Source organism: Pteropus medius, unplaced genomic scaffold, assembly GCF_902729225.1.
Source record: "Pteropus medius unplaced genomic scaffold, Ma_sr-lr_union100, whole genome shotgun sequence".
In the NCBI taxonomy this organism is placed as follows: domain Eukaryota; kingdom Metazoa; phylum Chordata; class Mammalia; order Chiroptera; family Pteropodidae; genus Pteropus; species Pteropus medius.
In genome coordinates this window covers 375,885-388,714 of record NW_024340700.1, presented here as the reverse complement: position 1 = coordinate 388,714, position 12,830 = coordinate 375,885, and the positions used below count along the sequence as shown (strand labels likewise).

Sequence of the window (12,830 nt, the reverse complement as noted above, 5' to 3'; positions counted from 1 at the left end):
GAATTCACCTATCTTTCTAGTTTTTCAGAGGACAATTTGTGTTGTGACATCATTTCTCTGATAGATCTAGGAAAAGTTGTTAATTCTCATCTCATGTGCTATTTCCCTGTAATGACCCTTTGTTTAAGGCATATGCATCGTGATTACTATTATATTTTAAATGTCTGGATTATTATTTTGTAGAAACCAAACAATCAAAATTTTATTGCATGTAATAAGCCATTGAGTAACAGAAACTACAACCTAAAAAGACATGTTTACATGAAATATATAATTCCTTCTCTGATTAATAGCAGGAGTTTTAGAAGTAGAAACTTTTCTTTCCCAATGAAATTTTACGTGGAACTTCACTTGGTAACTGGATCACATTCTTTAATGCTCAGTCGAGACATTATCCTTGCAACTGTTTTTATCCATTCAATTCATTGATTACTTACTCTGTGCCAGCACTATTCTAGACATTGGAATATGTTGATGGACAAAACAATCAAAGATTTCTGTCACTACTGAGCATATGTTCCGATCTGGGGAAATAAACAATAAACAATGGACATAATAAATAAGAAAATTATATGAAATGATTGAAAGTGACATGGAAAATAGAGAAACAGTGAAGGGCAAGGAATAGAGATAGTTGCAACTTTAAATAGAGTGTTGTCTTAGTCCATTCCATAACTGTAACAAAATACTGTAAAGTGGGTGGCTTATAAACAGCAGGAATTTATTTCTTATAGTTCTGGATGCTGGAAGTTCAAAATCAAGGCACTGTCAGATTCGATGTCTGATGAGGATCCACTTCCTATTTCACAGAAGGTTAAGGGATCTATCTAGGGTCTTTTATAAAGGCACTAATCTCATGACCTCTTCTCTCTCCACCTCCAAATACCATCACATTAAGAATTAGGTTTAAACATATGAATTTTAGGGAGAAACAATCATTCAGTTCATCACAAGTACTTATTGAGTAAGTCTCTTTGAGAGGGTGACATTTAGGCAGACGAAGAAGAAGAAGAAGAAGAAGAAGAAGAAGAAGAGGAAGAGGAAGAGAAGAAGAAGAAGAAGAAGAAGAAGAAGAAGAAGAAGAAGAAGAAGAAGAAGAAGAAGAAGAAGCCACAAACATACCTGGATAAAAGATGTAGCAAGCAGAGGAAACATGCCATGCAAAGATTTTATTAAAAATAAGGATGTCAGGGAGGCAGCAGTGAGTTAGAATGAGGTGACCCAGTAACAGATGAGATCCAAGTGGTACATAGGACCATGGTAAGGGCATCAATTTTTATTCAGAATGAAAAGGACTGCCATTGTGGGGCTGTGAACAGGAAGAGACATGATCTATTTAATATTTAAAAAGAATCTTTGGCTTCCCTATACAGATTTTGCTGTAAGAAGGTTGATTAGAAGTCCATTGCAATAAAACAGGCAAGAGATAATGTGGTATATGGGTCAAGGTGGTCCTACATAGTAGATGTTAGGTGTTAGAAAAGAAAAGCTAAGGATGTTTCTGAGATTTCTGGACTGAATAAAGAGCATGGAATCCTCAATAACTGAGATGGAAAAAGCAACAGATAAACTAGGTTTTGGTCAGGAAGATCAGAATTTGAGTTTGGGTATGTTAATTTTGAGACATCTATTAGACACCCAAGTGGAGATCCTAAGTAGGAGAAATATTTGGCAAGAGTTATACTTTGAGGGATTATTGGCATACAGATGGTACTTAAAGACATGAGAATGTGTTAGATCACAGTGGGCGTGAGTGTAGATAAAGAGAACCAAGACACATGAAAAGGCAGAGGAGGGGAGAGTGGGTGGTGGGTAGAAAGAAGAAACCAGCAAAGAAATTGAGAAGAATCATAAGTAAGATAAGAAAATAAGTAAAGAAAATATAACAAACAGGACCAAGTCAAATCTACTCTGTCAAATGCTGCTAATATATCAAGTAGGATGAGATAGGCTAGCATACTTCCAGTGGATTTGGTACAGAAGAATTGAAGATAGATCAGAAACTGAAAACGGAAAAACAGGTTAGATAGCCTGGCGTGGAGGCTTTCTCTGGTAACAAATATGTCATCCTAAGGTATTAAGACAATTCCTTCCCTGAAAATACAAATTAGTATCTAGCTTGTATTAGAGTCCCTATAATCTGATGAATCAATGTAGGGCCCCCAGAAATTCCTTAACAGCACCTACTCAACCAAAGTCGAGCTGCTCCCTTTACTTGAGAAATGACATGAGCCTATGAGTATATCTATTGCTAGCTCTAGAATTTTTAAACCTAGTTAATTCTGATCTAAATAACTGAGATTTTAGAGTTTCTATAATTATCTTGGGATTCAGGGAAGTCTGTATCAACACTCTCAAAAATTTGGGTATGCTAAACTTTATAAAATAAACCGATAAGCCCTTCTCACTTTTTTTAAGTGAAGAATCTTTACAATTTTTTACTGACCTTCAGCCTATAGACAACCATTGATGTTTTTCTTCCTTATATTAAAAAAATAAAGTAATACTTTTTCCATTCTGTATCTTCAAAGACTCTATACACAGCATGTACAAGTAATAATGACACAAATTATAGAGTCATAGTTTTGGATGCTGCATAAACAGTTAATAACAAAAAAAAATGGTAATTATATAGGTAATGTTTTATAGGAAAATATTCTATCTTCTAAATCTTCCAAATTATTCATTTTCAAAAACATGCAAGAAAAAAAAAGAATATTGACAGAAGGGTGCCTAGAGGTATTAGAAGACAATGGCAGATCATGAAAATGATATAAAACATTAAGGGTTAAGAAATTGTCAGAAACATATAAACCATTATAAAATCCTGTTAATATGAACATATGACCATTTTTAACACAAGACCATTTATAACGCTATTATGTGGAGTAGGTAGTACTTAGATAGTGGATAATTTCAGGATAATATTTTTAATATTTTGTAGTCTCAAAAAAATATTTCTGGGACATAGGTTCTTGGAAAGAGTACAGAGATTCATTAGTTCTCAGTGACACGTAAGGCAAAGAATACATTGGTAAGCACCTCACCAGTGTACCTAGGACTCTTGAGTGGCTCCTCTGATTGTGACCCATTTTGTGCCACTCTTTTTCCATCAATGTGTTAATGTAGAAAGAAATAACTAAAAAGATTGATAGTGGTATTCATTTCCATATATTAATCTTAAGTATCTATATCTCATGATTTTACAATATAGCTGCACCCCACATGACAAAATTTTGTTTAAAGAATGTATTTCTTGGGCCTTATGCAGAAGGGGTCTTCACTGAAGTACCAAAACTTTCTTCTAAGATAATTTTGCTTATATTGTCTAGACCTCAAAAACATGACTTAAAATAATATAATAAGCCTGGAAAAACTAAATGCATATACATTAACACACATGTACATATATTCATTTATGTTATATGTAATGAAATTATAAAGGAAAACTGAGGGAATAATTAACTCTAGAATCAAGAGGATGGCTACCCTTAGGTTACAGTAAAAAAGATATGATTTTGATGAGGTCTTTAGAACTCCAAGGTATTGGTTGCCTATTTTTTAAGCTGAGCAATAGATTTATGGGTGCTGGATTTACATATAATCTATTTTATTTTAAAATTTGGAAAAAGGAAAGTCACACATAAGAAATGTTATATCATGAACATCTGAGTTGTTTTTTTTTTAATGAGATTTATCTATGGCACCTGGAAGATTTTAATACTACCTCACAGCAACATCATGGTCTTTTCTATTTTTTTTTTTTTTTCAGTCCGAAAGGATATAGTCCGCATCCTTCCCAGTTTAGATGTTGAAGTTAAAGACATTACTGATAGTTATGATGCCAACTGGTTTCTTCAGCTGTTATCTATACAAGATCTTTCTGAAATGACTGATAAAGAGTTCCCCATAGTGGCTGAAGTCATAGAAGCGCCTCAAGGAAACCAACTACCCAGAAGCATTTTACAGCCTGGGAAAACCATTGTGATTCACAAAAAGTACCAGGCATCAAGGATCTTAGCTTCAGAAATTAGAAGCAATTTTCCTAAAAGACACTTCTTAATCCCCACTAGCTATAAAGGCAAATTCAAGCGGCGACCTCGGGAATTTCCAACAGCCTATGACCTTGAGATAGCAAAGAGTGAAAAGGAACATCTCCACGTGGTAGCCACCAAAGCCTTTCATTCCCCTCATGATGAGTTGTCATCCGTATCTGTCGGGGACCAGTTTCTAGTGCATCACTCACAGACGACGGAAATCCTCTGTGAGGGAATCAAAAAAGTGGTTAATGTTCTGGCCTGTAAAAAAATCCTCAAAAAGTCCTATGAGGCAGCACTGCTCCCTTTGTACATGGAAGGAGGCTTTGTAGAGGTGATTCATGATAAGAAACAGTACCAGATTTCCGAACTTTGTGCACAGTTCCACTTGCCCTTCAATGTGAAGGTATCCGTGAGAGATCTTTCCATTGCAGAAGACATTTTGGCGGCTACACCAGGACTACAGTTGGAGGAAGCTATCACAGACTCTTATCTCCTCATAAGTGACTTTGCCAACCCCAAGGAGTGTTGGGAAATTCCTGTTGGCCGCTTTAATATGACTGTTCAGTCAGTTAGTAATTTGTCTCAAGATACAGCATCATTTCTAGTCAGGACTCTGATTGAAGAGATCACTGAAGAGCAATATTACATGATGCGGAGATATGAAAGCTCATTCTCGCACCCTCCACCTCGCCCTCCCAAACATCCCTCAGTAGAGGAAACAAAGTTAACTTTGCTAAACTTAGCAGGAAAAAGGACAGTGGGTCTGCCTAAGTCTCCCAAGGTAAGGCTATGATTTTGCAATTTTTCCTCTTGAGTGTTTTTCTTGAGGCAATTTATTTCAAGTCACTTCTGAGTTTATTTTTTGCTTACTTTTCTTTCTTTCATGCTATGTTTGAAATGAGCCTTTCCGATGTACAGTAGATGAATGAACATCAACAGAGAATAAGCTGTTGCAGCATTTTGATGCTTAACCAGTAGATGTGACAAGAAGTTTGTATTGAATTAGAAATAGCAGGAATGACATGTAGATATGCTGACCCAAATTGCCGTTTCAATGGTTTTGGTAATTAGGAATGTTTTATAGGGTGCCTCAAAAGCAAATCTCTTTTATTTTGGAAGTATTGTTTATTTTTTCTAGGTAAGGTTGTTTTAATACTTCATCCAGGAAATGAGTGTACAAAAAATTCTCTTCTAGGGTTTACCAGTAGCATGCAACTATAACACATGTCTTCATTTTGTTTTAAGTGCAGAAAGATGTAAAAATATCTTGGCAGAACCGTGTGTGAGCATATGAGCATCTGCCCACATTCTGCCTATCTGGGAACTGTAATCTTTAACAGTTCTATTGAAAAACAAAATCGATAAAATTGCAGACAGTATGAGATCATTACAGAACCAACAACTCCATAACCATGCTAAAGATTTGGAGAGAGAAGAGGTTGCAGCTTCATTTCTACTTGAAGTTTTTTCCTCTTGAAAACTGCCTGCTGAGTGGCTGGAAAGCACTTGCCCTTACACCATTAAGCGTAGGTCGTTTATCTGGCCGGCAGTGTTTCCATGGTATGTGGAAGGAGTGCATTCTGGCTTGGCAGATGTTGTGCTAGCAGCTTAGGGAAACAAAGCTATTAGTAAAACAAAGAGAGATGCTGTGTTTACTCTCTGTACTCAGGAATGATAGCTGCCTCAGGCTTCCAGTATGTGGGTATGGAACTCCTTTTAATTCTAAATTTCAAAGTTTGCATTCTGATTATATGCTGGAGAAATCCAGTTAGGATCTTCAAACTCATCTTCAGAAGAAGATAAAACCAGCCTAAATTTTCCTCCCAGAAAAACAATTTTGAAGGAGTCATTTTGAATTAAACAACTTTTCCCAAATAATGTTGATTAACAGGCTTCTATTAATGTGAGGATATCTGGTTTCTCCTGTTTAATATATGTTTATTACTGAATTGAATGGTATGAGAGATGGAATGCTGTTTTTTTTTTGAAGTGGTAAGCAGAACAATGTCCTGTTTGCCCACCCCCCAAATCCTTCACAAGGTGTTCATGCCTAAACCTTCAGAACCTGTGAATATGTCATATTGGATAGCAAAAGAGACTGTTATGGTGTGAATGATTCTGAGACCCACGGAACCAATTGAGATTAATTATGAGCCTTTATTAGCCAGCCCGCGACCGAGTCATTATCACGCAGGGCTAGAGGAGATCAGCCTCCAGCTTTCAGAGGAGGCAGCTGATAAAGCTTAAGACCATATCCTGGTGGTCTCCTGAACAAGCAAGCAGATTACAGAAGTGGAAGTTGGCTGTTAGCATATCTTTGCCCGGAACAACACCCTTAATTAACAAGTAAATGGATTACAGAAGCAGACATTGGCCTTCTTTATATCTTATACAATACACTTCCTAAACCACACACAAGCAAGTAGGACAACTTCTGGTATCTAAAGATATTTCTTCTCTGTAGCTGACTTAGCTAGTTGGCTCACTTGAAAATTTTCCACCCTTAACAAGACTTTGCACATGCACTTAAAATTAAGGACCATAAAATGAGGAGATTATTTTGGATTATCTAGGTAGGTCCAATTTAATCATAGGAGTCATTAAAAGAAACTTTTCCAGTTGAGGTCAGGGTCAGAGATATGGGACTACAGAATTGTCAGAGAAATGTATCATTGCTGACTTTGAAGACAGAGGAAAGGAGCATTGAGCCACGGCATGCAGATGGTGTCTAGAAGCTAGAAAAGACAAGGAAATCTTCTTCCTAGAAGTTCAGAATCAGAATTCAGCTGTGCCCATATATTGATTTTAGCCAATGAGACTCATGTCAGATTCCTGACTTAACAGAACTCTAAGATAATAAAGTTGTCCTGTTTAAGACACCAAGTTTATGTTATGGTGACAATAGAAAGCTAATATAGGACATAAGTTGGGAGGGAGGAATAAGTAAAAACTTAAGATAGGAAAATCTATACTTAAGTTAGAACTTGTTTTGTTGACAAAGTAGCTACTTTTTTTTTTATTATTGTTTTTTTCTTTTTTTAAACGAATTTATTAGCTCATGTACCCATGGAGAACCTAAGGGTACAACTGAGCTCCGGGAACAGTTGGAAGCAGGATCTCGTTTATAGCCAGACTGGGCTTTACTTTTCATCACACATTGATCTATTTTCACAGGCTAGTTTTAATCATACAAGGCACAATATTTCTGATAGTTTCTGCATCTCATAGTTTCATCTTTAGGAAAGAATATGATCTCTTTGTTAGGTTCCAATTTAAAAAGAGAAGGGTTTTGGATCACATAAAATAATGCTATACCTAGGCTACTCTTTTGGAAAACTCTCCCATATTTCCCCTCCATTTTTCCTTTACTCTCACACTTTTACTGCACTCACAACACTTCTCACACCAGATGTGTGGTTGTTTTCTCACACCAAGCAATTCTTTGACACCAGCTGGGTATACTACAACTTAATTCTGACACTATCTCTTATCTTATAGGCTAAGGGCTTAGTTTTGCAAGACTGACCCCACTCCACTTCATATGTCAATCACAAGCAGTAAGTCTCCAAGTTACCCACAACTTCTAACTGACTTGGCTACAAATCAGAGGTTTTCTTGATCCTCTCCTCGGATTTGATTAATTTGCTAGAGCAGCTCACAGAATTCAGGGAAATACCTTTGTCATTTTATTAAAGGATATAATGAAGGATATAGATAAACAGTCAGATAAAGAGATATATGAAAGGCAAGGTCAGGGAAGGTCCTGAGCTCAGGAACTTCTGTCCCCAGTCTAATTGGAACGTGCCACTCTCCTCGTCCGTGAATGTTTTCACCAACCTAGAAGCTCTCCAAACTCCATACTTTGGAGAATTTTTGTGGAGACTTTCTCACATAGATATGATCAGTTATTAACTCCATTTTCAGTCCCTCTTTCTTCTCTAGAAAACTAGAGGGAGGCGGTGGGGCTGAAAAATCCCAAACTGCTAATGATGGCGTGGTATTTCTGGTGACCAAGCCCCATCCAAGAGACATCCAAGGGCCCACCCAGAGTTACCTCCATAGAACAAAAGGCACCTCTACTATCCAGGAAATTCAAAAAGATTTAGGAATCCTGCATCGGGTACCTAGTGCTCTTATTACTTAGGAAATTACAACAAGGGTTTTAGGAGCTCTGAACCAGGAACAGGAGGCAGAGACAAATATATTTTCTATTATCTCTTAGCTACTAAAATAAAACTAATAAAGTCTTTGATGAAATTTGTACATATGGAATTCCAAATCAACTTAATAATTTCTAATTGCTTCTCCACTGGTCAGACCCCATATAGATTCTAGTATCTAGTTCTGAGTCCTACTTCAAAAGAATATTGATTAACTGAAGTTCGATGTTTGTTAAGATGCTGAGTTGTTTGTTAAGACTGAAACCGGATGGCAGCCAAGTCTGGGCTTCGTACTGCCTGTGGGGCTCAGCCAATAGGTTGATACAGGAGTTGAGCTATTTGAATAAGCGTTTATTGTCAGGGCACCGGTGATCTGAGAAGACACCTGGTTAACACCTTTAAAAATTGCCTTCCTTTCTCAGTCCAGTCTAGGTATTTAAGGGAAAATCTAGGCATTATTCCAGGGGCTACATGACATTTCTGTTGTGTTTCATGGACCCTTCCCTCTGGTAACATGGTCCTCTCTGGTGGTGTTAGCAAAAGGAACAAAGATGTGAGCAGTCTGGAAAGAATGCTAGACCATAAAGATTGTGATCAGTAAGCATAAGGGCATTAATCATAAGTCAGGGCAACTTTCTATGGCAGGGGATGTTCCAAGCTCTGGGTCAGGCCGCAGAAGACGATCTGTTGTTAAGCTATAGGGCAAAGAAAGGTGAATCCAGGGACTCTGTGAGGCTCTCTACGACAGGGGTCCCATCCGGGCCCTTCTTCAAGATGATAAAAGTTCCAGAAACCATTTTCATCTAAGGACCTATTGAGGGAACTGAGTGATAGTCTAAACTTGAATGACTTGGTACCAGATGATATTAGTTATTTTATACATTCTAAGAATCACTCTGTAGCAAAGAGTACATTATTTTTCATTACAACATTGGTTGAGAGTCAAGGGAGGACAATTTGGGTTTAATATGTTGGAACAGATTTCTTGTCCCTAAAAAGGTTACAGCAGAAACTAGGAAACCCTAAGTCAGTGATGTCAGGAGATTCCTGCTTGTTTGAAAGTTTATCAATCAGTTCAGCAGGGTCTACGATTTTTTGTTTACAATTAGTTCCATCAAATCTAGTGTGGTGAAAAACTACATTTTCCCTGAAATCACTTTAAAATGTCAGAAGATACTATAATTTATCTGTGTTCAGACCTGTTGACCTCATTTTCAACAAATTTTTTTTTTTTTTTTACCACAAAGATAGGAATCTGCTTGGTGAATATTTTTTTTGTAATATAAATGGAAGCTCTGTCAGTTTCTGCATAATCTATTTGAAAAGTTTTGCAAACAACTATTTCTTATTATCACAATGCCGTCCTCCCATATATTTCTTGTATGTTACTTGTGATATCTGCATTAAAGCTTTTCTATCTATGTATGCTTTTAAGATGATTGGATAAAACATTTGTAGTAGAAATTTGAGAATTGTAATGTGGATAAGAGCGGGGGCAGGTGAGAGGGGGATAGAGATATCAACAAAGATGACAACACATATCAAGGCCTATGAAGTTTTACATTGAAGGATTTTATTGTTACTTTGGTAACTAACTGTTTAAGAGAATGATGTATGGGGTCTAAAGAAAGAGATGAGAATATATCAAGTGACCCCTAAAATTCTTTTTAGGCTTATGACAATGTAGAAATAGTATCTTTAAGATCTGTGCATTCTGATTCTTTATCAGATTAAAACGATGTTATAAAATGATTAAATAAATAAGCCTGGGCCTGAAATTGTGTTTTAAATAGAAATGTGGTTGCCTAGACTCTCCTTTCCTAAAAGTTAGTTTCTATGTCAAAGTAGTTTCAGATAGCTTGAAAGAAAATATACTCACTGGAGTTTTTGCCTGTCAAAATATATATGGCTATGACTTCTGAGTGCCACATAGGAAAAACGTAACTTCTGTATTCTGATGAAAGAGCCTATAACCAGATAGAAAAACAAATCTTTAGTTGAAAGATGAGATATTTCACTCCTTCAGAGTCTGCAACTGGGACCAGAAATCTTGCATTTCACTAACTCTGTTTGGCCATTTATTGCCCAAATGTCCACTTTGCTTCCAGAATTTCTAGATTTCTGTCTGGCAAAGACACCCATAGGAGACATTAAGGCCAAGAGCAAGGGAGGCAGTTATGGCAAGATACTGTGAATTGAACAGAAAACAAACCCTGTACCAGAATTGGAATGAAGGCTGCAAAAGGCAGAAGGAGAGCAATAGTTTCTGGGAGCTGCGGAGAGAACACTTCAGCAGCTGCTGCTGGGAGCGAGGACTTACTTCTGATCTGGTGTGCCAGTTAGGGTGGCTGAAAAGGGTTGAAGTGATCCAAAATCCTGGACTGAATCTAGATCTTTAGAGAATAGTATTATATCGATTTATTTGTCATCTAGCAGAAGTCTCCAACCTTTTTGGCACCAGGAACTGGTGCTCCCATGAGAATCTAATGCCTGATGATCCTAGACGGTGATGCTAGCTCTGGGGAGCACCTGCAAATACAGATGAAACTTCGCTCACTTGCTCGCTGCTTACCTCCTGCTGTGCAGCCGGGTTCCTAACAGGTCACAGATTGGTAACGGTCCGTGGCCTTGGGATTTGGGGGCCCCTGATCTTTAGGATTTAGAAGGTTTCACACACAAAAATGATGTGGCTTGTTGTTGTTATTGTTTTTGTGTTTGACATAAAGACATTCTGCCAATGTCTTTATAGACATTGGAGTGTTTGGATTTGTAACCAACTCTGCATTTCTGCAAACTGCTATCTATCTACTCTTGGTGTGTCCTCTTGGTCTAACATAGAAGCTATAAGTCTATTTCCCTGAGAATAGGGAAAATTAATGTTTTAGCAATTTTCAAAGACCAAAAGTAAAGCTGGCAGAACAAGGACATACTCTAAAAATGGGGGCCTTCAATCTGATTAATAAGAAAAATAAAAGAACTTATGATTTTTCTTTAAAATGTTGATGAATTTTAACTGTGAGATACAACTTAACATATTTCAGCAGGTATTCGAGCAGTTCTTAGGGCAAAACACATACAAATTGATACACCATTGTTTTTGTGTTGCCTGAGGTTTATAGTCCAGGAAATGACATGAGCCTGTAAACAGCTAACTAGAGTAAGAAGAGGTAAAAAAGATGGGAAGAGAGGGCAAGGAACAAATAAATGAAGTGCTGAATTGGAAATCATATAGAGTTTGAACTGACTACTTGGAGGTAGAAACCTGAGCCCACTGGGAAATACAGAATATTTATGGGTTCTTTTTGTACTTCTAGAAGTGGGAGAGTAGTCATAACTTTTAAAGTTTTACTCTATGCATGACATGCTACATTATTGCTTGTAGCTAGATAGCAAAAGAATGGTTTAGATGAGTTTTAAATAAAAAAGAATTGATGAAATTAAAACATTTGAAAACATTGCCTGATTTTAAAGGAATTTTGACCGAAAAAAAAAAAAAATGAAGATGTTATCGAACTACTAATAAAATATGTATTCTCTCTAGAGAATTTATGTCCAAAGAACGTTGTTTCCATTGTGAGATAATTGAAATATACCTCTACTTGGAAATACTTGAATAAACCAAAATTTTGGCCTCTTTTGAGCTTTCAACCAACTGAGAATGTTCTCACTGGAAGAGTGAGGAGAGGCTGATGAAAAACATTTAGTTAATACTGTTCCTCACCTCCCTCTCCCATCTGTGGAGTCAAGAACTAAAATGCCACCAAATATATGATTATCATATTTTCACTCTTTAGCTGCAAAAAAAAAAAAAAATGTGAATTAAAAATAATATTTTCTCAGTGGGTTGACAAAATATGGAGTGTATCGAATAAAATTTGGAATACATTCATTCACATTAGATTTCTGGCTTTTACGAAGGCTAGAATAGCTTTCACTTTCTTAAATAGCCATAACCTAGAAATCCCTGTTTAGAAATTATCAGTTTTAACAGAAGAATCAGCAATTTGGAATGTTTAATGCACAGTATGTATAAAGTGAAAGCACTTGAATCACCAACTTTCTATAATCCCTTTAGGAATTTTAGTGCTTAGAATCATTAAGTTGAATGTAGGCTCACTAGATAATTAAGTTCTGTTCTTTGAGCTCACTATCTTCAGTTTTATTTTTTTATTATTATTATTTAAAAAAATCTGAAGTAGTTGGAGAAATCTAGAGGGGCTAAGTTCCAACTGGCTTTGCAGTTCCCAAAACTGATTTATCCAAGTTTTCCATTACTGCATTTATCAGTTCTGAATTTGTTTTAGAATAAAAACCTTGCCTAGAAATAAATTGGTAAGACATAGCTATATATCTGAGCAAATAACTTTTACTACAACTCCCCAGTTTCTTGCAAGTCAACCATTACTTTAAATCTTTTGGTGGTGTTTTCATTTATGTCAGATGTACATAAATGAAAACATTTATACTTTGCTTCCCAAATCAAATTTTCTGGGTAAATGTTAAGATAGAAAATGAGTATAAGATGGTTATAAAAGAATGCATAAGAATAGGCTCTCAAAAATCAGTATTTTCTTCTCAAATTTTGAAAAGTAGAGAACTTAAGAAGAAAAATAAATTATCTTAAAAATAG

At 36.4% G+C, this 12,830-nt stretch overlaps 1 protein-coding gene across 1 annotated transcript in view; it reads left to right on the top strand.

The window, feature by feature from the left end:
* The window catches only part of THEMIS (thymocyte selection associated), a 162,702-nt gene that overhangs the window by 79,637 nt on the left and 70,235 nt on the right, over window positions 1–12,830 (top strand). Inside the window, exon 4 of the mRNA XM_039881075.1 lies at window positions 3,773–4,821. Within this exon, the coding sequence (XP_039737009.1) occupies window positions 3,773–4,821 (1,049 nt within the window). The remainder of the gene's footprint in view (window positions 1–3,772; window positions 4,822–12,830) is intronic.